Source organism: Lithobates pipiens, unplaced genomic scaffold, assembly GCF_037356315.1.
Source record: "Lithobates pipiens isolate NorthernLeopardFrog02 unplaced genomic scaffold, aLitPip1_a1.2 Scaffold_3, whole genome shotgun sequence".
NCBI lineage: Eukaryota > Metazoa > Chordata > Amphibia > Anura > Ranidae > Lithobates > Lithobates pipiens.
In genome coordinates this window covers 36781658-36807155 of record NW_027507790.1, presented here as the reverse complement: position 1 = coordinate 36807155, position 25498 = coordinate 36781658, and the positions used below count along the sequence as shown (strand labels likewise).

The window sequence follows — 25498 nt, the reverse complement described above, 5'->3', positions numbered from 1 at the left end:
GCAGAGTAGCAGCCATGAAATAGTTACCCGTTTATAAGCTGTCATATGCAAAAACGCGTGGGCCACATTCTGCTGAATTAGCCAAAATTTGAGCCAGGAGTGGCCTTGTTGGCACCACTTGTCTTGACAAACGTCAAAAATCTGAGGTGCCAGGTGAAAATTCGCCAGTTGAACAGTGACTGTTCCAGCAACCACAGATATGACTCCAACGGTTGGCAGTGGAGATTCAGCCATTCACACACCGTTTAGTGTGGATGAAGGAATCTATCCATATATGGCTAGACTTGCTAAGTACAGGACTACTGGGAGCTGTGTAAAGTCCATGCTGGGTATACACCCGTCTCAACCATTGAATGTTCTGTGAAATTTTTCAAGCCAAGACATATTTATCCTACTGGGTCCCCTTCCTCTAAGTGAGGGCAATATTCAATAGATGTTTTCTGTAATGCACGGACTAAGTTGTATTAAACCCCAAAAACAAAAATTTAATAAAATTGCAGCTCACCAAATTTACATGTGGTGACTGCATTCTCCCTTAAAAAACAAAACAAACAAAAAAAATCCAAAACCACACACACACACACACACACACACACACACGTGCATTTTGGCTCACAAAAGAGGAAATAATGACTGGAAAAAAAAAAGCTATTATGAATAGCTTACCTGAGATCGAAGCCCCCGAAGCAACCCTCGTCCACGTCCCCCGTCACTGCCATGATAACTGGAGTGACTTCCGGGTATCGCGGCTCCAGCACTAGGACGTCACTCCAGCGCATGCGCACGGGACTTGCATTCACTTGCGGCGTGCATGCACTGTAGACAGAGGTACCCGTTTTTTTTTTTAAATATCTCCGTAACAGTATAGGTTAAAGAGATCCATTTCTTGCACCTACAGGTAAGCCTTAATCTAGGCTTACCCGTAAAAGCTGTCCCAGAGGGTTTACAACCACTTTATGAATTGGCCATTAAGAATTAATGGCACCACCACACGTCGGCAAAAGGGTTGTGCATTTTTTGTACATTGTGGGAAAGCGTGCGATTTTGCAAACGTTCAAGCAACACACAAATGTGAACCTAAGGATTGGTATGCTGCAATCGATTACATTTACCGCTTTATTTACCTGGCGACCATATAATCTACATATATGGTGGCAAAGTGGCACTGCTGCTCCCTAGTATGTGAACCTGCATTTCCGGGTCATTCGCTCCACGGGCGGCCCACTCCCACTGCGATTATACACAGCAGGAGCTGATCGGTGGGTCCCATGGACTTGAAGTCCACTGGCGCACACCGTTCCTTCGCCTCCTGCAAAGCAGAACACACAGAAACACAGGCTAGGCACACAGTTAACCCTTTGAGCACCTGTTAACCCCTTCCCAGTCAGTGTCATTAGTACAGTGACCATGCATATTTTTAGCACTTGCATAGTAGGCGAGGTTGAAAAAAGACACAAGTCCAACCTATGTGTGATTTTGTGTCAGTATTTCATTGTAGATCCCTGTAGGTCGTGACCGTTTGGGTGTTTATATCAGTTTCCAAAAACGATCGATGCTCCCCACTGAAACAGTGGAAGGGAAATCCACATCCTTGCCACTCTTACAGTAAAGAGCCTTCTACAAAGTTTAAGGTTAAACCCATTTTCTTCCAATTTATTTTTTTAAGTTTTTATTGGGAAACAAGACATTTGTACAGATAATCTTCAGTCAATTTTGAACAATGCTTCACAAAGAGTCAAAGATTTAGTAAGTTGCACAAATCAAAGATAACAAAAACAGGAGATAACATTGAAGCTGAAAGACCAACGTTATGGGGTTGTATAAAGTGTTGTAAAGCATGAAATCTCACCTAGTGAGATCGTGGAAAGTCATCCTAGATAAACACTAGTATAAATCAAGAAGAAAGATTCTAGATGGATCCGTCTACGAGCCCCTGTTATTAAAATGAAATCAGAAGAGGGGGTTATAACCGAGTCAGCAGGGGAAGGGGAGGGGAGTGGATGGCGGGCTATAAGTTCCAAAAATGATGGATCCCGAGGGCGATCAGCCATGGTAGTTCCAGTAAGGGAGAGAGAGAGAGTCTGAAGTGCCAGTGCCTTTCACAGTTCCTTTGAGAGTGGCTCATCGTAGAATGAAAGTTTGTCTAAAGCCGCTTGGTCAGCTGGTGAGAGGACCGAAGAGATGAAGGCTTGCCATCTGTAGAACAAACAAGCGCTAGATCTGGGTTCTTTGAAGTCTGTGCAAAACCGTTCTCTATACAAAAGGTTAAGGCAGTCCTTTTGAGTTGAATGATAGACACTGGATTTCACTCCAAGGCCAGTCTAATAATGAGTCTCCTTGCATTAAGCAGGCATATCAAAATCCAGTCTTTGGAGTAAGGACGTTTGGTAGTCCCGGAGGAGGTTAAAGCAGTGGAGGACAGAGACCAGGGCAACAGTAGAGGGCCCCAGTGACCGAAGATCAGGAGTAGAGGGTCTTTGGGCAGTTTGAGCAAAGTGATCTTCAAGACGAAGGAAATTACTTGGTCCCAAAACAAAGATTAAGGAGCAGAACCAAAAACTGTGTGAAAGAGGAGGTTTGGAGACCTTACATAGAAGGCATGAGGCTCCATTCTTATTGGATTTGGGGGGAGATGAAAGGGATATATGCCCGGTGGGCGATTTTGAGTCGAGTTTCTCTCCATATTTCGTTGGGGGTTAGTCTGAGAACCTTCTGTAGGCCAGACAGATCCTTGTCCGTTTGAGGTCTGGGAAATCCGCAGCCCAGTTAGCAATGGCGGAAGAGGATAATAAAGGGGATGAGTCTCGCAGGAAGTTTGTAGATGTTTTGTAGTAACCACTTTGCAAACGTTCCGAGAAGCTGGTTTTAGATCTCCGAGATTAATCTTTGCAGGTGTTAGAAAGGAAGCTGATGCATTGGTTATAATAGAATACTTGAGGAGGCGGCAGAGAGAATAATGTTGACAAGGTGGAAAAAGGGAAGTGGTTTTCCAGCATTCACGTTGCACATTGAGAAATTGGAGAGGCCTTCTTCCTGCCAGTCTGAGAAGGCTTTGCATTGAAGACTGGGAAGAAAACTAGGGTTCCCTTGGATAGTTAAATGAGGAGAAATGAAAGGTCGGAGTTGGAGGATTTTCCCGATTTCTCTCCAAGCTAGGGCCGTGTCCCGTAAAAGAAGATTATGTTGATATGGAGGGGGGAACAGCTTTCTATCTGCAGTGAAGGAGGGCAACCAAAGAGTAGGGGTGAGCCATTTCAGACTCTAGGATGTAGCTGGAGTGATGAGATGAAGGGCTATCCAGTCTAGGCTGGCCCTCAACAGGCATGCTAGGTTACACAATCTAATATGTGGTGGACCGATGCCCCCGTCACTCCTAGGAAGCTGTAATTTCTTGAAAGTTATGAGGTCTTTTGCCGGGCCAGAGAAATTTTGGAATTGAGAGATTTGACATACTTGTGTTTTAAGAGTAAGGGTATGGTTTGCAAAGGATAAAGCAGTCTGGCGAAGCTTATTTTGACAAGGTGGCACCTTCCCAGGAGTGAGGGGGAGATCCATCCAGTTAGATAGTTCCTGAAAACATTTAGTAAAGAGGAGGGTAGGGTCCCAATCTTTATTCCTAGATAATGTAGGATGGGGCGACTTTGAATAGGGAGTGCTGCGTCCAGGAGGGTGGGGTGTGTTTACCAATGGGGAGAATTTAACTTTTGGAGTAATTGATACCAAAGCCCAAGCAAAGACTAAAGTTATCAAAGATACTTTTAATAGTCAAGATGTCGTCTGGGGGGCTTGGCCCTGAAAACGAGGATGTCGCGAAAAGCGACGTGAAAAGTTCTGTGTTGCCTCGCAGGGGGGGCTATCTAGAGAGGGGTTCCAGCGCTATGTTGAACAAAAGGGGGGGGGGGGGGGGGAAGGGCAACCCATTCTGGTCCCTTTATGGAGGCGGAAGTCCTCTGAGAGGAGACCCGCTGCAACAAGCCTAGCTGGGGGCGATGTATACATAGAGTTATTGAGATGACAGAATGGGCCTGAGAATCCCATTTTAGAAAGTGAACGTGATAGCCAGTCAAAGCTTACATTATCAAAGGCTTTTTCTGCATCTAGGGTAATGATGGCGTAGTCCCCTGTGGGATCTTGCTTGGCTTGTTCGAGGGCCAGTAGAACCCTGCGAATGTTCAGGGTGGCTGTGCGCCCTTTCACAAAGCCAGATTGGGCAGGGTGTATGAGGTCAGGAAGGATGAAAGCTAGCCTGGAAGCCACTATTTGCGACAGGATTTTAACATTCAGGTTGAGCAATGAAATGGGCCTGTAAGAACCCTGTTCCAGTGGGTCTTTGCCCTTCTTAGAGAGTAGTTTGACGACAACCTGGTTGCCCGTCGGAAGATGGTTTACGCCCGCATATGGACGGGTGGCCCCTAAGTGAAGTATGGGTACCGTGATATTGGGGAGCGTTTTATAGAATTCGCATGTGAATCCATCCGGGAGCTTTAGAAGGGTGGAGGTTACGGATGGTGCGTTCTATTACATTGATTGTAATAGGGGCATTCAGGGTTTCCAACTGGGTGGGAGAAAAATAGTCGGTAGATTCATTTTCTCTAGAAAGGCATGGGCTAACATTTCATCAATTGGGTCAGGGGCATAGAGGGCCGTGTAGTATTGCAACATGGTTTCATTTATGTGCAGAGAGGTGGAATAAATTGTCCGTGTGATCCCACAGCGAGGTGATGTTCGTCGGACGGGACATGCCCTTGCACTGCCTGGAGAGGAGTTTACTTGCCTTATTTCCATATTTATGTAGAGTGGCGCCTAGGTGTGTTTTTTTGGCGATTTCCAGGGTATCAGCCCAGGTAACAAAGGCGGATTTGGCCGCTGACCATTTGTCCCCATTAGCAGGTGAATCCGAGGTGGCAAGAGTGCGTTGTGCACAATGAAGTCTAAGGCTAGCCATTTTAAGTTTCGAGAAGGCATTTTTTTTTTTTTTTTTTAAAGAGGTGGCATAGGATATAATCCGACCCCTCAGGTATGCTTTGCCAGCATTCCAGAGGAGGTTCAGATCCCCTGCATGTGGGGCAGTGGCCGGAGGAGAACTTTTCCCATGAGCGTTACATGTAGTTGCTAAAATCAGCATTATTGTGGAGGAAGGAGGGAAAGCGCAAGAGATTGGGGTGGGGGGGGGGAATGTCTAACTTGTCCCACGCGAGAGTTATTGGGACATGATCGGAGATGGCTATGTCACAAACTTCTGAGTCTGAAACTAGAGGGAAAAGGTTATCGGACCCAAAGAAATAATTGATCCTGGTGAGGATCTTGTGAGGGTTGGAGTAGAAGGTGAAGTCCCTGTCTACCGGATGTGATAAACACCAGAGGTCTGCAAGATGGAGGGAGTCCATAGTGGAGGAAAATAGGGTGGGAGCAGATGTAGCAAGTTTTGCCGTGTAGTGTTTTGGTGAGGACCTATCGTCTGCTGGATGCAGACGATAGGGGTAGATAAGGGGTGGTAAGGAGCCAGGAGGAGAGTTGGCAGTAGAATGTCTTTGTTGGACGGTTAGGTGTGTAAACATTAGAAATCACTAGTTCTTTGGCGCCTATTTTAACCCGGGTTGAGATAAAGCGTCCTTGGTCATCTGTGTGTGGATAAACCAGTACTCGGGAGGTTTTTATGAATCAGGAGGATGACGACACCAGCTTACCGTCCAACTGATTCTGCACCCAGGACTGTCCCTACCCAGAGTTTCTGCATACTATAAAAGTCAGAAGCTGGAAGATGAGTTTCTTGTAGCAGAGCTATGTTGGTTTTTGGCCTTTTAAGAAGAATCTTCATTCTCTTGTTAGAACGGAGACCCTTCACATTCCATGAGAGATTCCTACGGACATTCCTACAGAGAAAGGGGATTCATAGGAAGGACCAGTAGCTGTAGGAATATATGTTAGACACGAGAGGCACAGCTTTGGCACAGGAAGAATGGGGGCGTTGAGCCCTTGAGTGGAGAGTGTATGGTGGTATAAAGAGGAAGGCAGGGGAGAAGGAGAGGAGGAAGGGGATGGAAAAACAAGGCAAAACAAGCCAAATAACTAAAGCAGACAGAGTAAACTTTACTTTTTTCTGCATGAGTTCACTGTGCAAGGCGGTTCCCCATGCAGGACCCTGTATGAAAAGAGGAGAGCAACAAAGTGCCTGAGCGCCCTAGGGATGCTAACGAGGCACGAGGGAAACCCGGAGTGGATACGGGTTAAGGAGCCGGGTAAGTTGCACAGCGAGACCATAGTGGAGACCAGTATATAAAAAGGAATGTAACATGGCATGGTTGCAGCGCTGAGTTAACTGAAAGCAGTGAGCTTGAGTATAAAACATTTGAGAGCATATAAGGTTAAAAAAATAAAATAAAAAAATGAAGTCAAATAAATGAGGAAAAAAGCCCTGGGGATCCATTCCGGGGGTCGGTGACAGGAGGTGGACTCTGTGTGACCACAGAAGAGACCACTTATTTAGGGCAGAACATCAGTCAACGGGTGCGACACAAACAAGCCATACGACCTGTGATAGCGGAGAAGAAGTCCAGTAGCGGTGTGAAGATCTTCAACACAGTTGTGATTGCGATGGTCCAGGGCAGAAGGCCGAAAACGTTTGGGAGAGTCTTTCCAAGGGCTTCTCTGTTCCAGAGAGTGGAGGCTAGAGGCAGACTTGGAAGGCGTATGAGGGAGTGCATCTGCCCGTAGAGAACGGACGAAGGATTCTAAGGGATTCCAAGGGGTCCTGGAAGGACAGTTGGTCCCCTTTAGGCGATTTAAGGCGGAGAGTTGCAGGGAAAACCAGGGTGAATTTTATCTGTTGCTTGAATAATTCAGAGCAGATCGGTTGGAAAGCTTTTCTCTTCTTAGAGACTTCAATCAAGCAATTACGACTGGGCGCCGGTTTTTTTCCAGGAGCCGGTTCATCTGCTGCTGAGGGGCACCTAGAGATGGCGGATGGGACTTGGGGGCCGCTCAGGACGGAGGATAGGGTGCCTGGAAAAGGAGTTGAGGTGAGGCGCAGCTAACTCATGCGGCGCCGGAACCGGAAATCATCTTATGTTAACGAGTGGCCATGCGTCTTATTAAACTCCCTTTTCGCTGAAAGTTTTATCCCTATTGTGCGGTCACCAGTACGGTATTTCGAAATTTAAATCATATCCCCTCTCAAGCATCTTCTCCAGAGAGAATAAGTTCAGTGCTCGTAACCTTTCTCATAACCAATATCCTCCAGTCCCTTTAGTTTTGTAGTTTTGTTGCCTTCTAGGTACTCGCTTCATTTCCAACACATCCTTCCTGAGGACTGGTGTCCAGAATTGGACAGTATACTCCAGGTGAGGCCGGACCAGGCCCTGTAGTTAATCCCATTTTTAATGCATGCCAATATTCTGTTTGCTTTGTTAGGAGCAGCTGGCATTACATGCCATTGCTGATCACTGTATTAGTGTCACTGGTCAAAAAGTGTCAGTGTTCAACTGTTCACCGCAATATCTATAGTTTGTAGACACCAACTTGCAAACCAACCAGTATACGCTTATTTATTTTTTTCTTGCTTTTACCAAAAATATGTAGCAGAATACATATTGGCCTAAAATAAAAAAATAAAAAATCTAATTTCTTCAATAGTGCAAAAAATAAAAAAACTACTGTGGTGATCAAATACCACCAAAAGAAAGATTTCTGGGACCGTGACATGGTCAGTTAAAGTAACGCAGAAAAAATGGCCTAGTAATGGGGGGGGGTAAGTCTTCTGCAGGTCAAATGGTTACAGAAGAATGCACTGGAAGATTAGCTGTGAAAGAAAAGCTCTGCAATTAAAAAAAAAAAAAAAAAAAAAAAAAAAAAACATTTTTGTTCAGTTTGCTCACACTCTTGAAACTTTTTTTTTTCTTTTTTATTATTTCCTCTATACAGCAATTGCCTTGGGTGACACATACAAATGAGTGCAGTTGTTAGGAAAAATGGCAGTTGTGAGGAGCCAGGTAAGATGAAATGCAGGGAGAATAAACTTCAGTTTATGTCTCGTTCACACCATGGTGCAGAGACGTCCGTTTAAAACAAACACACACACACACACACACACACACACACACACACACACAATTGTTCTTCATGCGCCCTCACACCACAACACTGGTATCACATGCAGATTTTTTTTCTACGCAGGAATCTGCAAAGTGTACGCAGTTTTTTGCATGGTAAAAAAAAAAATAAAAAAAATAAAAAAAGGGGGGGGGGGGGGGAGGGACACAACATCAACACTGGTGTGAACAGGGCGCAAAAGTGACGTACATGAAGACTGATGTCAACTTGCATAGAAACAGACTGAAACATGCATGAAAACTGAAGTAAGCTCATGTCTCTGCAAGTGAAATCTGTGCAGTTTTCATGTATGCATGTATGGTGTAAACGAGCGCTTCAACTCTTCAGATATAGAGAAATAAATATGGGGGGGGGGAACACAAATTATATATATTTATTAGCCTCAGTCCTCCATGAACACACCCCATTTAAAATCTACTACGTTGTACTTTGACAGACAAAGAAATAGCTGAAACAAGTGGATAATAGCTTCTCATGTTATACATTTACAATGTTCTAGTTTTATGACTGGGCTATAAAAAAAAATCTCAATGTGCACTGCAAAATGAAGTATTTATGGCTGGACTTTTCATACCTGACACATCAGAGCCTTTCTGTGAGTCGACCATTAAGGCATCAAAGACTTCAAAATCAGTTTTCTTCACATTAAGGATATTGTTTATTGTCCCAAGCTGGCTAGTTACTACTGGCTGTACAAAAACAAATTAAAACGCAATCAGTTGCCTGATACTGTATGCAGGGTAGAAAAAAAATTAAATAAAACCCACACACCACAAGATTACCTCAGCAGGATCGTGAGTCCACTGGCCATCAACAAAAAATTTGTACTGGTGCTCCCCTTCTGGAAGATCCAATATTGCTACAAAGTTATTGTGGCTGCAACATAAAGAAAACAAATTTAACACTACAGAACATGCCAAATATTAAATCTCAAACTGAGGTTAAAGTAGACAGTTAAAAACGTATTTATTGTGACGGAAAGCTACAATCCAAAGCCAGGTTCAGCACATCTAATGAAGTGGTATCAATCTCAGCAGTATCCTGAGCACAGGGTGGCTTGATGACCTATCCCCTAGGGGACAAGACCTTGACTGTATAAGCTCACAGGAAGTTAAATGACACTGGGAGTCTATCAATCCAGACAATGAACAGTTTTGGAGCACAGAGCAGAGAGTCTGCAGGGTACAGCATAGAAGATAGTGTGATTTTCGCAGCCAGATTTAATATTTACTAGTGCATGTTAATAAACTGGAGCTGGGCTTTAAAGAAAATGATACAATAGTTTGCAACTGTGTATCTGCAAAATGATTTACAACTCTGTTCAACCAGCCCTATAATTCCCCACACCCATGTCACAATGCATAGCCTGAACGATAACTCAGCTATTTGCATGTTTAGTCATCTGCTCCATCAATAGACAATAAATTAGAAGTGTGATGATGCTAATTAGTTGTCCTTTAAGCAGGCAGAGAAGTATTAGCAATCTGTAAATTTTAATGAGAAAAGAGAGAAAAGGGCGCGAGAGAGCAAAAGAGAAAGGAGAGAGTTGGGGGGGGTCATCTTACTGGTTGCGTAGTATGACAGGTGTGACACACACACAGCCTTCTCAAAAATATTTTATATGTGCTGGTTTGCATGAGGATTAATTCTACTTATTCAGGTTCTTTCAGGAATTTAGATTTGATATTTGCAAAATCTTCTTCCAAGCACCTAGCGCTAGAATAGTATAGCTTATAAGAGGTAACCTTTTATACCTTAAAATACAACAGTACAGCGCAGATAATAAAACATAATACACAAAATTATAATATAAATAAAACGAAATGCAGAATAGATGAGGTAAGCAACAAGAGTCCACAAGTGCAGGGTGTCTCCTTCCAGCAAAGGAAAGCGATGATGTGATCCCTTCTACCAATGGATAGGATGGACTCTCATCTTAAGCAATGGACCCCTGACAAGTCAGACAGATCAAAAAGGCATATCCCCACCAGCGGTTAATCACAGACATCTGCGCTGTGCTGTTGTATTTTAATTTTTATTGTGGGATTTGGTATTTTGACCTATAGTATTCTAGCTGCAGTATCTAATTACGAGTTCTATATATATATATTTTTATTTTACATGTTCAGCACTGGTTGATTTGATTTGTTTTTCAACCTTTTATACCTACTGATAAGTAATCAGCATTAGGGTGCCAATACAGAAGCGACTTATTATGGCAAAATAGGCCTTTTATCCATTCCTTGCACATCAAACGGCTGTAAAAGCACACCTGATCATATTATAGCTGAACCTGCCAGTGTATGCTCCCACTATACAAGTGCGCTTTTTTCCTAAAGTTTAGACCGGGTGAATAACAATTTTGTCTAAACCTTTAGGTCTATTTTGTCAAAACAATCAACATTGTGAAGGCAAACTTAAAATGCTGGACATGTGCATTGCACTCTTCTGGTTTCTATATAGTTCTCCACAGCCACCATTAACTAGACTTACATTTTATTTTCCATATGACAATGATAAAGTAGTGACTAGTAGTGTGATCTGTGGAGTAAAGTCAGTCACAGAGGGCAGCAGTAAGCAGCTCTGGGATCTGGACACAATGCAAAACTTTCTCACCCACCTTACCCTTGATGGATTCTTCAGGATGTGCAAGAACGTCACTACTGCCCACATTTAAAAGGAAAAATGTTCCCTTACACAGTGGGTAAGACCGCTGATAAGCCAGTACAGCCGGCCCTGTTGTACTGGGCTCCGCTCAGCAGGGTGGGTCCAGGCAATCTCAAAGACAGAATGCAGAATTAGGGGTGTACTCTTCCCATTTTCTGTGCCCCTTTCTGTTGTGCTGGTCAGAGCAGAGGTACTATTTCTTCAGTTTTGGGCGCATGCCCATTCCACTCCCTCTCCACATGTTCTTCTGGCTTGGTTCAAGTCCCAGCCAGCCACCTGCCCATCTTCTTGCCTTTCCAGACAGAATGATCTTCCTACGCTCAGCTCTGCTCCCCACCCCGGAGTAGCCAGGGCCTGGAAAGCAAGACTTGAGAGGCCGTGAGGGGGGGTGGCAGTGACAGAGAGGCCGCTTAGCTGACAGTGTTCAGCAGGAACAGAGAGGAAGTGGATCATGGGGGCTGCCAGTTCCTTCAACACAGGTGTGATTTGGGGGTGTGAATAGACTACATTGCACTATATCATCATGGATGGTATCATAATGCAAAGACAGCAGGCACTCCATCATGGCTCTGGTTGGCAGTGCTCTGTCACAGTGTGTCACATAACATGGCTGCTGGTTTTGACAACTTATTGGTCATAAGTTAACAAAATCAGCACCCAACAGCCATGTTATGTGACACACTGACAGTTACATTAGTAGGGGAGGTTGAAACACAAAAAACGACATGAGTCCATCAAGTCCAACCTATGTGTGTGATATGTCAGCATTACACATATACATATATATACACACACACACACACACACACACACTGCAGTCGTTCAGGTACTTATCTAATAGTTTCTTGAAAATATCGATGCCCCCCCGCTGAGACCACTGCCGGTGGAAGGGAATTCCACATCCTTGCCGCTCTTACAGTAAAGAACCCCCTATGTAATTTAAGGTTAAACCTCTTTTCTTCTAATGAGTGGCCACTAGTCTTGTTAAACTCCCTTTTGCGCAAAAGTTTTATCCCTATTGTGGGGTCACCAGTATGGTATTTGTAAATTGAAATCATATCCCCTCTCAAGCGTCTCTTCTCCAGAGTATACGTTCAGTGCTCGCAACCTTTCCTCAATTAATATCCTCCGGAGCTTTTAAATAGCCTTGTGCCCTTCTTTGCACTCGCTCCATTTCCAGTACATCCTTCCTGAGGACTGGTGCCCAGAACTGGACAGCATACCTCAGGTGCAGCCGGACCAGAGTCTTGTAGAGCGGGAGAATTAGCGTTTTATCTCTGGAGTTGATCCCCTTTTTAATGCATGCCAATATTCTGTTTGCTTTGTTAGCAGCAGCTTGGCACTGCATGCCATTGCTGAGCCTGTCATCTACTAGGACCCCCATGCCCTTTTCAATTTTAGATTCCCCCAAAGGTTCTCCACCCAGTGTATAGATTGCATTCATATTTTTGCCACCCAAATGCATTAGACATTTTTCTACATTGAACGTCATTTGCCATGTAACGTCCGCAAATACAGAGATTGAATTGTTTATGCCATCCTCCAGGTCGTTTATGAACAAATTAAATAGGATTGGTCCCAGCACAGAACCCTGGGGGACCCCACTACCCACCCCTGACCATGCCGAGTACTCCCCATTTATCACCACCCTCTGAACTCACCCTTGTAGCCAGTTTTCAATCCATGTACTCACCCTATGGTCCATGCCAATGGACCTTATTTTGTACAGTGCCAGCCAAAACCATGACAAGAGTGCCTGCGAGTTCAAATATTGAGGATCTTAACCAGTTGCTGACCGCCCCATAGCAGATTTACTGCTACAGGGCGGCCACGCAGGATCACATATATTCATGTTCTTGCATTTCTGGGTTTTGGAGCCAATCAGCGGGTCTGGCGGACTTCATGTCCATCTGTGTCCACCGATCATTCTGTACACTGGCAGAACAGCAGTCTATGTAAACAAGCCACACCGCTGTTCTGTCAGTATGGAAAACATTGATTCAGTGTTCCTGAAAAGCAGGGACAGGGATCTATGCCTTCAATTAGTAAAAGCACCTCTCACACAGTAAGAAAACACTTGTTAGGCACATATTTCAATAGTACAGTGACATTACATATTTTTAGCACTGATCACTGTACTAGTGTCAGTGGTTCCCACAAAGTGTTAAGTGTCAGTTAGTGTCCGATTTGACTGCCGCAATATCGAAGTTCTGCTAGAAGTCGCTAATCGCCACCATTACTAGTAAAAAAAAATTCTGTATAATTTAATACATACATACATACATACATACATACATACATATACACACACAATACACTTGAGATTTTATTTAATTTTTTTAAAATCAAAAATACATATTGGTCTAAATTTATGAAGAGATTAGATTTATTTATTTTTTTATTTTTTTTTTAGGTTTTATAGCGCAAAGAAAAAAAAAAAAAAAATAAGGGGAAGGAGGGACACAGGTGGGGTCTTGGGAGGGGCCAGGGGGCATGGTCATGGCTGGTGCCAGGGGCAGGGTTGAGGGGGGCCCCCACCAAGTAGGCTGTATGGGGCCCCATGATTTCTATCAGCAGCCCTGGGTAAGACACAAAAGTTTAAGGACAAGTCATGTTAAATGAACATCAAATATTAGGGCATTTTGATTAGATATGAACTAGAGGGAGAGAGAAGTGTGTAAAGAAACAAGTGCAGAGTGAAATCAGAATAGAAAAAGGAGGCATACCTTCTTGTTAGAGGGATTTTCCCCCAGTTGTTAAATGACCCAGCTAAGTAAATTTCTTTCCCTCCTCCAGTCCACCGAAAAACTGTTGGTCGAGCCTGAGTCGGAGCTTTGTCATTTACTTCTAAATCATGCTGCCATGCCAAAAATTCATCTTTTTCCATGGGGGCCTGTAAAGGTCAACATAGCAATCATCACCTAAAACAGTAGTAGGTAAAAATATTTTGATAATAAAAATCTATTTATGCAATTAATACATGCATGCACTGATTTAAACAGACCAATCCCAGATCTACCTGTAAAAAAAAAAAATATATATAATGTGATGCAAACACTGCTGCTACACTTAGGCCCAAAACAATCCCTCAGTTGAAAAAAAAAAAATATATATAAAATATTAATATACATACATACATACCACACAGTAAAAAGTCTACTCACCCCTGTTAACCACTTGCCGATCGCCTATATACATCGGCAGAAGGGTTCGTACAGGCAAACTAATGCACCTCTACATTGCTCTTTAAGGAGGCAGCCTGCAGGTGCGCGAGGCAAGTTCCATAAGACGGGTACCATGGACTCGATCGCCGCAGGGATACCCACGATAGGCTCACGGAGAGGAAAAACAGGGAGATGCTAATGTAAACAAGCATCTCCCTGTTCTGCCTAGTGACAGTGTCACTGATCTCTGCTCCCTGTAAATAGCCAAAAATGAAAAAAGGCCTATAAACGAAACACGGCTAAAAGTGAATTATCACGTTTAGCGATTGAAATGCCTGTAAACTCTGCTTCTGAACGCATTTTTTGCATTCCAAAAAATGCCTCTAAACTCAACAGCCTAGAAATAAACTCTATGTGCATATACTGATAAGATAACAGAGGAGAGTTCAGGGGCAGTTGGGAAAAAAAACAAAAAAAAAAAAAACTCCCAACTGCTCCTAAATGTCAGTTTACCACCAGCAGCATTGTACAGGAGGCTTAACATTTTCCCACATTCTTTTGGGAGACTTCAGATGCGTTTTTGCAAAATTTAGCTGGGCTTCGATGTTTGGCTTCTGTAAGAAAAGGCTTCCATCTTGCCACTCTAGTCCATAGCCCAGACATAGGAAGAATACTGGAAATTGTTGTCACATGTACCTCACAGCCAATCTCTTCATCAATTTTGGAGGGGCGTCCAGATCTTGGTAATGTCACTATTGGGCAATATTTTCTCCACATGATGACTGCCCTCACGACGTTTCATGGCATATCTAATGCCTTGGAAATTCTTTTGTACCCTTCTACTGACTAATACCTTTTAACAATGAGATTTCTCAGATGTTTTGGAAGCTCTGCAGGCCATGGCTTTTGCTGTAGTATGCGACTAAGAAAATGTCAGGAAAGACCTTCAAGAACAGCTGAACTTTATTTGGGGTCAATCAGACTCTTTAAATGGTAGGTGTGCATGGACTCCTATTTAACATGAGTTTGAATGTGACTGCGATTGCTTAGACCCCTTTCACACTACGCCACTTAAGGTGTCAGCAGTAAAGCGGCGCCATTTTTAGTGGTGCTATTCAGCCGCTAGTGGGGCGGTTTTAACCCCCCCACTAGCGGCCAAAAAGGGGTTAAACCCACCTACAACGTCGGAGCGGCGTTTTGCCGGCGGTATCGCAGCGCTGTCCCGTTGATTTCAATGGGGAGCTGCGGTGGAGGAGCAGCGAGTTCACCACTCCTAAGAAGCTGCTGGCAGGCCTTTTTTTTTATGCCCTACCAGCACAATGCTCCAGTGTCCACCTGTGTGTAATTTCTTTTTTCCCCCAGTATAAATATTGCTGTTCTGTGAAGCCCTCAGAGGTTTGTTAGAGAACATTAGTAAACAAACAGCATCATGAAGGCCAAGGAACACACCAGACAGGTCAGGGATAAAGCTGCGAAGTTTAAAGCAGGGTTTGGTTATAAAAAAAAAATATGCCAAGCTTTGAACATCTCATGGAGCACTGTTCAATCCATCATCCGAAAATGGAAAGAGTATGGCACATCTACAAACCTACAAAGACAAGGTCATCCCCCTAAACTGACAGGCCGGGTAAGGCAAGCATTTATCAGAAAAGCAGCCAAGAGGCCCATGTTAACTCTGGAGGAGCTGCACAGATCCACAGCTCAAGAGGAATTATTAGTTGTGCACTCCACAAATCTGGCCTTTATCAAAGAGTGGCAAGAAGAAACCCATTGTTGAAAGAAATCCATAAAAAGTCCAGTTTGAAAATTGCGAGAAACCATGTGGGGGGCACAGCAGTTATATGGAAAAAGGTGCTCTGGTCAGATAGGACCAATATCAAACATTTTGGCCTATAAGTACGGGGAAATAAATAAACAAATAAGTAGAAAACCCATTTATCATTTTCCTTCTACTTCACAATCATGTGCCACTTTGTGTTGGTCTATCACATTAAATCCCAATAACATATATTTAAGTTTTTGGTTGTAACATGTCAAGGAGTATGAATACTTGTTCAAGGCACTGTATTCATCTTCAGACTTCATACCCATCTCCATACATTGACTGTGATCTCGCCTGATAACAACCCAATAATGAAATATGCTCTACTACACAGAGCTACTGCCTCTTACAAAATATCACTGAAGGCAGCAAAGAGCCACTGATCCAGCCTTAAAGTCACTTGAACTACTTCTTTAACCACTTCAGCCCTGGAAGAATTTACCCCCTCCCTGACCGGGCCATTTTTTGCGATACAGAACTGCGTCGCTTTAACTGACAATTTCAGTGTCGTGTGACGCTGTACCCAAAACATTTATTTTCTTTCCCCCCCACCCCCCCACAAATAGAGCTTTCTTTTGGTGGTATTTTATCTCTGCGGTTTTTATTTTATGCACTATAAACAAAAAAAAAAAAATACCCGACAATTTTGAAAAAAAAGAAAGAAAGGCAAGAAGCGTATATTGGTTTGCGCAAAAGTTATAGCAGCTACAAAATAGGGCTAGATTTATGGCATTTTTATTTTTTTTACTAGTAATGGCGGCAATTTGCGATTTTTATTGTAACTGCAACATTGCGGAGGACAGATCGGACACTTTTGGGACCATTGACATTTATACAGCGAACAGAGCTAAAAATAGCCACTGATTACTGTATAAATGTCACTGACAGGGAAGGGGTTAACACTAGGGGGGCGATCAAGGGGTTAAATGTGTTCCCTCAGCGTGTTCTAACTGTAGGGGGATGGGACTGCCTGGGGGGGAGATGAATGATCGTTGTTCCTATAGACTAGGAACACAAAATCTGTCTCCTCTCCCCTGCCAGAATGTGGATTTGTACACACACACACGTTCTGGCTGTCAGGAGCGATTGCGGGTGCCCGGGGACATCGCTGCTGCCAAGCACGCGCATCGGCTCCTCAGTGACACAGCGAGCGTGTTAACCCTTAATGGGGGCCCCTGTACAGCTACAACAATTTGTGCAGGGGAGCCATTCTGCCGCCGTCAAAAGGCGCATGGTCGGCAAGTGGTTAAAGTGTGTTACTAAAGGCTCTAATAAAAATAAAAACATGTTGCACTCACCTACTTTGTGCAATGGTAATTGACAGAGTGGCCCCGAACTTCCTTCTCTGGGGTCCCCTGCTGGCGATCTTGGCTCCTCTTCTTTTCCATGTGCCACAATAGCACAGCTTCCAAGCTGTGTGCCTATGGTGCCATGCTCCATAGAAACACACAGTGGTGTTTGTCCCCACCCAATCCTCGCATCATTTGACTGTCACCGTTGGCTCCTGCTGCTGCCCGACTACTGTGCATGAAGACGAGAGTAGAGAAGAGATCCAGCTGTGCACAGCGCTGAATCAATTCAGGACTCAAGTATTTAGGGAGGACAGCAAGTTGTGAATTTTTTTTTTACCTTAAAGCAGAACCAAACCCTCCTACTGTTCTCAGCCAAGGAAGCTGCCATCTTGGCCTCCGATTCTCAACTGCCATGATGCTGCACATGTGATCAGGTATGACACCAGCCATTTGATGGTTTGACAGTTTGGTTGAGAGAACAACCAATGGGAGTATTACATTCTCGGTACGAACAAGGATTGTAACTTTTCTTGAAACTGTTAAATTGATGGGTTTAGTTCCACTTGAAGGGAATGCCTTAAATATGAATTGCAGGAATACAGCAAATTTGTAAAAACGTGAAGGCACTCTGAGTTAAGTCCAAAGAGGTGCATGCCACCTCCTCATGTCTATTATTTACATCGGACAGGTTTACTGTGCTCCTGTAACAGCTTCTGGAGCTCTGATGCTGGACTCAGCCCTTTCAAGTGTAGAGTTGGTTCAGCGACTATGCCTGCCCCTCCCATCCTCCTAACCAATCACTGAAGCCTTTGTATTGTGTTAAATTATTCACACAATACAAAGATTTCTGAGAGTGGGCAGCAGAGGGGGGAAGGGTGGGCATAGATGCTCTGTGCTTCTCTCGTTTCTCTCAGACACCAGTGTGGAGTCTATGCCCCAGCAGGGCCATAAACCTGTCAGATAAAAATAATAGCGATAGGGGGCGTGGTCTGGACATGGCCGGGTGAAGACGTGTTTCTGCTGAGCTCCCGGCCTCCTGGTGTCCACCCTGGCTAACTATTGTCGTTGTGCCCTGTATAATGTCCTCCAAGAAGCGGGCCACTCAGCGGACTAAGCAGAAGAGCGACCAAGCTCACGGTTCCCAAGCCTCCGGTGAGTTGCAGAGGCTGTTCCACCGCGCGAGTGCGGGACCCTCGGGACCCAAGATGGCGGAGATGCGTGGCCCGGACTCCAGCACCGGAGATGGTGGAGGGACCCTCCGGGTCCGAGGGATCGCGGAGCCCGATACTGTACTTGGGCTCTCCGGCGGCACCGTCCACAGACCTGAGTGACTCCGTAGCCTTACCGGTCTACCGGACGGACCCGGAATTGAAGGCGATTATTGGGAGAGTAGAAGCGGCACATAGGGCGGAGATTGCGGCCGTCCGACAGGAGGTACAGAACCTGGACACTCGCGTTACAGCGGGAGAACAGTCAGCGACCTCCCTGGAGCAACGAGTGGCATCTCTTGAATCGCAGCAGAGGGACCATTTCCGCGCAGCGGTGGAGATGCAACTACGCATGGAGGAAATGGAAGACCGGGGCCGCCGGAACAATGTGCGGCTCCGCGGCCTTCCGGAGGCCACTGGGCCGGGGGATCTCCTAGCCACGGTGATATTCCGGCAAATAGCGGGTGATCAGCTACCGGACACTGTGGAGATAGACAGAGTCCACAGGGCCTTGGGCCCTAAATCGCTGGACCCGAGCCGACCCAGGGATATATTGTGCCGCCTGCACCACTACACACACACACACACACACACACACACCCACACACCCACCCACACGGACGTTATTGCACGCAGAGCCTGGGAGATGGGCGACATTGACTTCGATGGGGCCCAAATCAAGATCCTGCCGGACATCTCCAGACCGACCTTATACCGACGAGCCTTATTGAAACCCCTTTTTGATTTGGCCAGGCGCTGCAATGCCACTTACCGCTGGGGGTTCCCTATTTTGGTGACCTTTATTAAAAATCAGCACACCTTTATGTTACGGGCACCGGAGGCCCTACCAGAACTTTTCGCTTTCTTCAATGCTGACCCTATTGATGTCCCTAATTGGCTGGCCTACTTGCCTCGTATGCAGGGACGCCCAGCTGTCTCGAGGTCCTCTGCCCCGCTGCCGCGAAGAACACAGAGGGGGAGCAGACGTCCACGAGCACTCTCACAAGACAGCGACCGAGAGGTGTAAGCTGTTTCTCGCCTGTTACTTCCATGACACCATACGATCTACCTACCTTGCTTCTCCCGATCCAGTAACGCTCAGTCCCTCCCACCGTGTGTACCTCAAGACACCCTGCAGCGGATTCTGCCTCCATCGCCCCCTACAAGTAGACCTCGGTGCCAGGAACGTGGACCAGCACATCCTTTAACTTGCCAGCTATAACAGCCCTGACCCCCTACGGAGTCTAGGAGCAGTGCTCCCCTTTCGGAGCACCTCGGTCCCGGCGGAGTTGCTCCCTGCCCCCTCCTGTGCCGCCTCTCTGGGAAACCCTTCCTCGGCTACGACACCTGCGATAATCGACTGCACGCGGGGGACCGCGCAACCCTGGAACTGCCTACCGACATTCTTCCTCGTCGATGGATGGCCACCCAGCTCCTCGGCACCCCCCGCAGGTATTTCTGCCTTACGGCACTGAGCCGGTTATCCCTCACCGTTTAAGGAATGCAGTTTGTAAGGGCCGACCCTGCCGCCGTGATGGCGGACATTGGAGGGGGGGGTTGTAAGGAGACTGGGTTCCTGCTGTTCTTCGTCAAGTTGGTTAGGTTCCCTGTACATGCCTTTGCTGTGATCCCACTGCTGTTCCCCTACCCAGACCTTGAAGTGCCTTACATATTATTTATGGGGGGGGGACAGAGGCCTTGGGGGGAGTGGCAGGGGGAGGGCGTCGGGGAGCCTTCTGAGGGTGCCACACTCCCCTGCTAAATGTTTTCTATGCGGACTATACCACGGGCATACGACAGGAGACACTAACACACCTGATACAATGGGACCAGTTACGGATGTTTCAGCTGCTACCTGTTTCTCAAACTGGGGGGTCCTACCCCACTCTACTCGTCGGCGCGTTCATTGGGATGACCCGCTGGGGGGTGACTTTTGGAGATGAGTGCAGGTGCTCCCACAACGTAAGCTCTCATGTTACACTAACAGTGACTTCTCCTGAAACTGTCCCTCTGGAGGTCCACTGCTGCAGGGGTAGGGGGAGGGAGGGATGTACTTGCCGTTCTTATATACCGTTATGTTTTGTTTTCCTGTTCCCCCTTTTTTTTTTTTTTGCCTCTGGTCGGGAGACACTACTATCGTTGGTGTTTTAGGTAACAGAGCACCCTTATTCTTTCCACGATTATGATGATATATGCTCTGCACTATAGGGCTATTATAATGTTTGTTCCATGATATCTGCTCTCTACATTATACTGCTCGCAGGTTTACAGGTTTCCAGATGTCATGTTGTGTTTTACTGCTTTATACTGGCTGTTATGCTTCTTCATGCCGGGATGGACAGGGAGGCCGGGACCTCACACCGGTCCTTTGTCTGCCTTCACCCCACGTAGGCCGTAGTATACCCCCGGAAATCCGGGGTGATACACATACGAAGACAGTGTCTTCACCTTAGTTCTCTGCCCCGTCCCCTACACGGAGTACTGAGGTGTTACGCGGGCTCAGCCCCCCACCTCTCTACCACCCAACCTTCCCCCTCCTACCTCCTCCCAATTCTCTCCCACACCCCCTATCTATTCTTTAAACCCCTCCTGTCCCTACCCGTCCTCTTCCTTAGACATGGTGGTGGATTCCATCAAAATAGTATCTCTGAATGCCAAGGGCCTAAATACCCCCGAGAAAAGACGGATGTTGTTACATGACCTTAAAAAGGCTCATGCAGATATCGTCTTTATCCAAGAAACTCACTTTAGGGATGGCAGGCTTCCCCTACTCCGGAACAGACACTTCCCCAGGGTATACCATTCCACTAACCCCTCCTCCAAATCTAGAGGGGTGTCCATTCTGATCTCGGGCAGGCTGCCTTGGCAATGCCAGGCGGTTACCACAGATCCGGAGGGACGCTTTCTCTTCTTGCAAGGCCTGATTGGAGATATGCAATTTACACTAGCTTCTCTCTATGCACCTAATGTCCTCCAGGACAGATTTCTCAAACGCACCTTAACACGCTTAATGGATATTAAGTCAGGCCAACTGATCCTAGGCAGCGACTTTAATGTCCCGCTCTCTCCCTCCTCTGATACGTCCTCGGAACATTCCGCGATATCGCCCGCCTGTCGGAAGCGGATTGCCCAAACACTACGCGACACCCAACTGTGGGATGTGTGGCGACTACATCACCCCGGTGAGAAAGACTACACTTTCTATTCTACCCCACACAAAGTCTATTCCAGAATAGACTTTCTTGGTGTCGCACGACCAACTACACTTAGTGTCCTCTACCTCTCTGGGGCAGATTACATGGTCGGACCATGCCCCTATTTATATGACTTACTCCCTCAGTGACCACCCCTCACCTAGATCTCTTTTCTGGTGGCTCAACGAAAGCCTTTTACAAAATACCCGAGATTCTTACAGATATTACTAAAGAGCTTGGCCTGTACTTCAGGGACAATGACACTCTGGGCTGCGACCCTGGGATTCTCTGGGAGGCTCATAAAATGGTTATTCGGGGAATATTTATTAAACATGGGGCCCGTATTAAAAGAAAAAGAAATGAGCAACTCACACACTTGCTTGCCAAATTGGCCACAGTGGAAGCCCAACATAAACATACCCCCACGCAACCCCTGGAGGCGGAGTTGTTGACACTCCGCACGCAAATAACAGCAACTCTCCACTATAAAGCAAAAGCGGCGGTACAATTCTCCAGACGCATAGCTTATGAAAGTGGTGATAAATGCGGGAAAACGTTGGCCAAATCAGTTTCATATATTCCGCAGGTGGTTAACTTGCAAGGCCAGAAAGTATCTACTCCAATGCAGATTTCTAGCTCCTTTAGGGACTTCTATATGGGTCTCTATAACCTGCCGGACTCCTCCCGTAGCCAATCCCAAATAAATGAGTATATCACCAACTCTCGACTCCCCCTCACTCCCACCGAAGACACGAGTTCTTTTGGAGGAACCCATCACTCTGGCGGAACTGCAAATGGCAGTCAATGCATTGAAGGCAGATAAGGCACCTGGGCCGGATGGCTTTACTGCCCAGTACTATAAAACCCTTTTTCCAATACTGGGCCCACGACTGGTGACCTTTTTTAATGCACTAGGTGCAGACACCTCCTTCCAGAGAGACACTCTGAGGGCACATATATCCTGATCCCCAAGAACGGGAAGGACCCGAGCCACTGTGGTAGCTATAGACCGATTTCCCTCCTAAACCTAGATCTGAAACTCTTCTCCAAGATTGTGGCCACCCGACTAGCACAACACATCCAGTCCCTCGTCCATTTAGATCAGGTGGGGTTTATACCTACTAGAGAAGCAAGAGACAACACCATTAAGGTGTTGAACCTACTTCACATTGCAGAAGCCCAAAAGATCCCCTGTGTATTGTTTAATACAGATGCCGAAAAAGCTTTCGACAGAGTCAATTGGCGCTATATGTTCTCTGTCCTCCACCACATAGGTTTGGGAGACAAAATGTTGCGGTGGATCACTAACATTTACTCTACCCCTACTGCTCAAGTCAAGGCTAACGGAGTCCTCTCAAGCCCCTTCCCCATCCGGAACGGGACGAGACAGGGCTGCCCCCTGTCACCCCTGCTTTTCGCTCCCTCTCCCTGGAACCGTTTCTATGTACTATTAGAAGTAACCCTGATATATCAGGAATACGGTCTGGTGCCTCCCATTACAAAATATCAGCATATGCAGATGATCTTTTATTCTCACTGACTAACCCCAGCATCTCATTACCGAACCTCCTCAGAGAATTCCAGCTCTATGGTGCGATCTCCCACCTGAAAATAAACTTAACCAAGTCCGAAGCAATGGGCATAGCAGTACCGCCCTGTACCCTTTCTGATTTGAAAGCCAATTTCAGCTTTAAATGGACCGACAAAGCTTTGACATACTTGGGTACGAAAATCCCGGCTACTATTGCCCAGACATTTGATCTTAATTTTCCATCTCTACTGACTAAGTCTCGATTGCTGCTGGAGCAGTGGCAGGGAAGACTGCACTCCTGGTTTGGGAGATGCAACCTCCTAAAAATGAATATCCTACCCAAATTTATATACCTCATCCAAGCCCTTCCCATACATATAACACCCCCTTTTTTTTTTTTTTAGACAAGTACAGTCCCTCTTCACCAAATTTGTCTGGGCGTGTAAGAAGCCTCGGCTGCGCCACGCGCAACTGATACTCCCCAAACATTGGGGGGGGGCTAGCGCTTCCCGACATACGTAACTACTATTTGGCGCCCCATTTGGGAAGGATCGTTGACTGGAGGTGTAACGGGGCATCCAAACTCTGGGTGCAGATCGAACAGGCCCAGACCAATATATCCTTGAAAGGAGCACTGTGGTGTTATATAGAGCTCCCGACACCCCTGAAACTGCACCCCCTTATTGGTACAACGCTGAGGCATAGTTATGGCGCCGCCACCAAAACTTCCCTTATCTCGAAAATCTCTCCCCTGCTTCCCATCTTAGGTCATCCGAGTTTTGAACCAGGTCTTCACTATTCTACCTATGCAGCGTTAGTCGACTCCGCCCACGACCATGTGGCCAAATTTTTGGTGGGGGGGGGAATGGCCCTCTCCGACAGAACTCACTGTATCATCAGGAACATACCGTCTCCCATTCTGGACAGCCTTACAATTGCACCATTTTCTACAATCACTACCGCACCCCTGGGAATTCGCACAACATCTGACACCATTTGAGCACTTGGCTCGACGACTGACCCACTGGCTCATGTACTTTCCCAGACTTATGCCCTGTTATCTTCACCTGTAGACCAGCCTGATTTACCCTGTTTAAGTAAATGGGAGCAGGATCTCGACTGTCAATTCTCACCACTACAAACGAAACGCATTGTCACTCTGGCCCTCAAATCTTCTCTTTGTACCAAAATTCAGGAATCCAACTTCAAGATCCTTACCCGTTGGTACCTGACTCCTTCCAGGTTGAGCAAATGCTACCCCTCGTCCTCAGATCGGTGTTGGCGCTGTAATGAGGAAAAGGGTACACTGCTTCATATGTTCTGGTCCTGCTCCAGGCTGCGGTCATTCTGGGAGGAGGTTCGTCGCATCTCCCAGAAGTTCGCGGCCTACCCCATCCCGGCGGATGCTGCTTTCTTTTTGCTCCATCTCTCAGTAACACCTCTTAAACAATATCGGAAATCACTTATATGCCATCTACTAAACGCAGCTAAGGCGTGCATCCCCCTTCACTGGAAACAAAGCTCCCCCCCCCCCCCCCCCCGACAGTGGCACATTGGCTGCGAAAAGTAGAAGACGTGCGGAAATTGGAAGACCTAATTCTCACTGCACAGCACAAACAAGAAATATACAAAAAAAAAAAAACTTGGGACATCTGGTGTTTGTTCATATTCTCCGCTGAAGGACAAGCCTTGCTAAAACCCTGATTCTCCCCCACCCCCTTTGTGGGACTGATGACTTGAACCACCGCCATGTCTATCAGTCAATCCTTCTCCTGTCTATCCCCTACCTCTCTCCTCCTCCTTCCCCCCCTTTTTTTTTTCCTTCCTCTGTCCCCGTCCCTCCTTAGTTCTTCCCCCTATACCCCTCCGGCAACTCTGAGTTTTCTCCCTGTGGTTAGTGGGAAGAGACTCAGATACTGTACCCCGTTTATGTACCTCCTCAATGAGCCTTCACGCCCACCGATTTCACACCCACCGAAGCAAGGATCTCCTGTGCACCCATTTGTTTTACCATGTCTTGCTCATTGCACAGCTTGGGTTGCTACTCTTACTCTGTATCGCATTGCTTCCTGTATTCATGGCTCTAATTGTTTTTGCCTGTATTATGGGGTACTTTTCTACCCGAAATAAATAAAAAAATATATATTTGAAAAAAAAAATAATAGCGATAAGCCTAGACACTGCAGGCAGCTATCAGGACTTTACTCATGGTGTGCCTGCACTTTTTACATAGTTGCTGAAATTTTGTGCTTCAGCTTTACGGTAAAAACATTTTTTTTAGGGCTTTATAACCACGCTATAGCCGCAAGCCTGCTACAGCGAGGCTCTCGTTTTGGGAGGGCATTCTAGCACCATGTCCCCGCATGTCACCAGGGATCTCTCTGTGATCGCAATAAAAAGGGACAATCAAAGCAGCACTTTAACATGTGATCAGCTGTGTCCACAGTTGATCACACGTAAACAAAACTTGCCTGTTATCACATTCCTTTTCTCAAGTACAGTCAGCATGAG

General features: G+C 46.0%; 1 protein-coding gene across 2 annotated transcripts in view; it reads right to left on the bottom strand.

Annotated features, from left to right (window-relative positions):
• The window catches only part of PRKAB1 (protein kinase AMP-activated non-catalytic subunit beta 1), a 169056-nt gene that overhangs the window by 3135 nt on the left and 140423 nt on the right, over nt 1–25498 (bottom strand). For both annotated transcript variants that reach the window (XM_077461431.1, XM_077461432.1), the window contains 3 exons: nt 13503–13669; nt 8892–8985; nt 8684–8798 (listed from right to left, as the gene is read on the bottom strand). In XM_077461431.1, coding sequence (XP_077317557.1) covers nt 8684–8798; nt 8892–8985; nt 13503–13669 — 376 coding nt within the window. The remainder of the gene's footprint in view (nt 1–8683; nt 8799–8891; nt 8986–13502; nt 13670–25498) is intronic.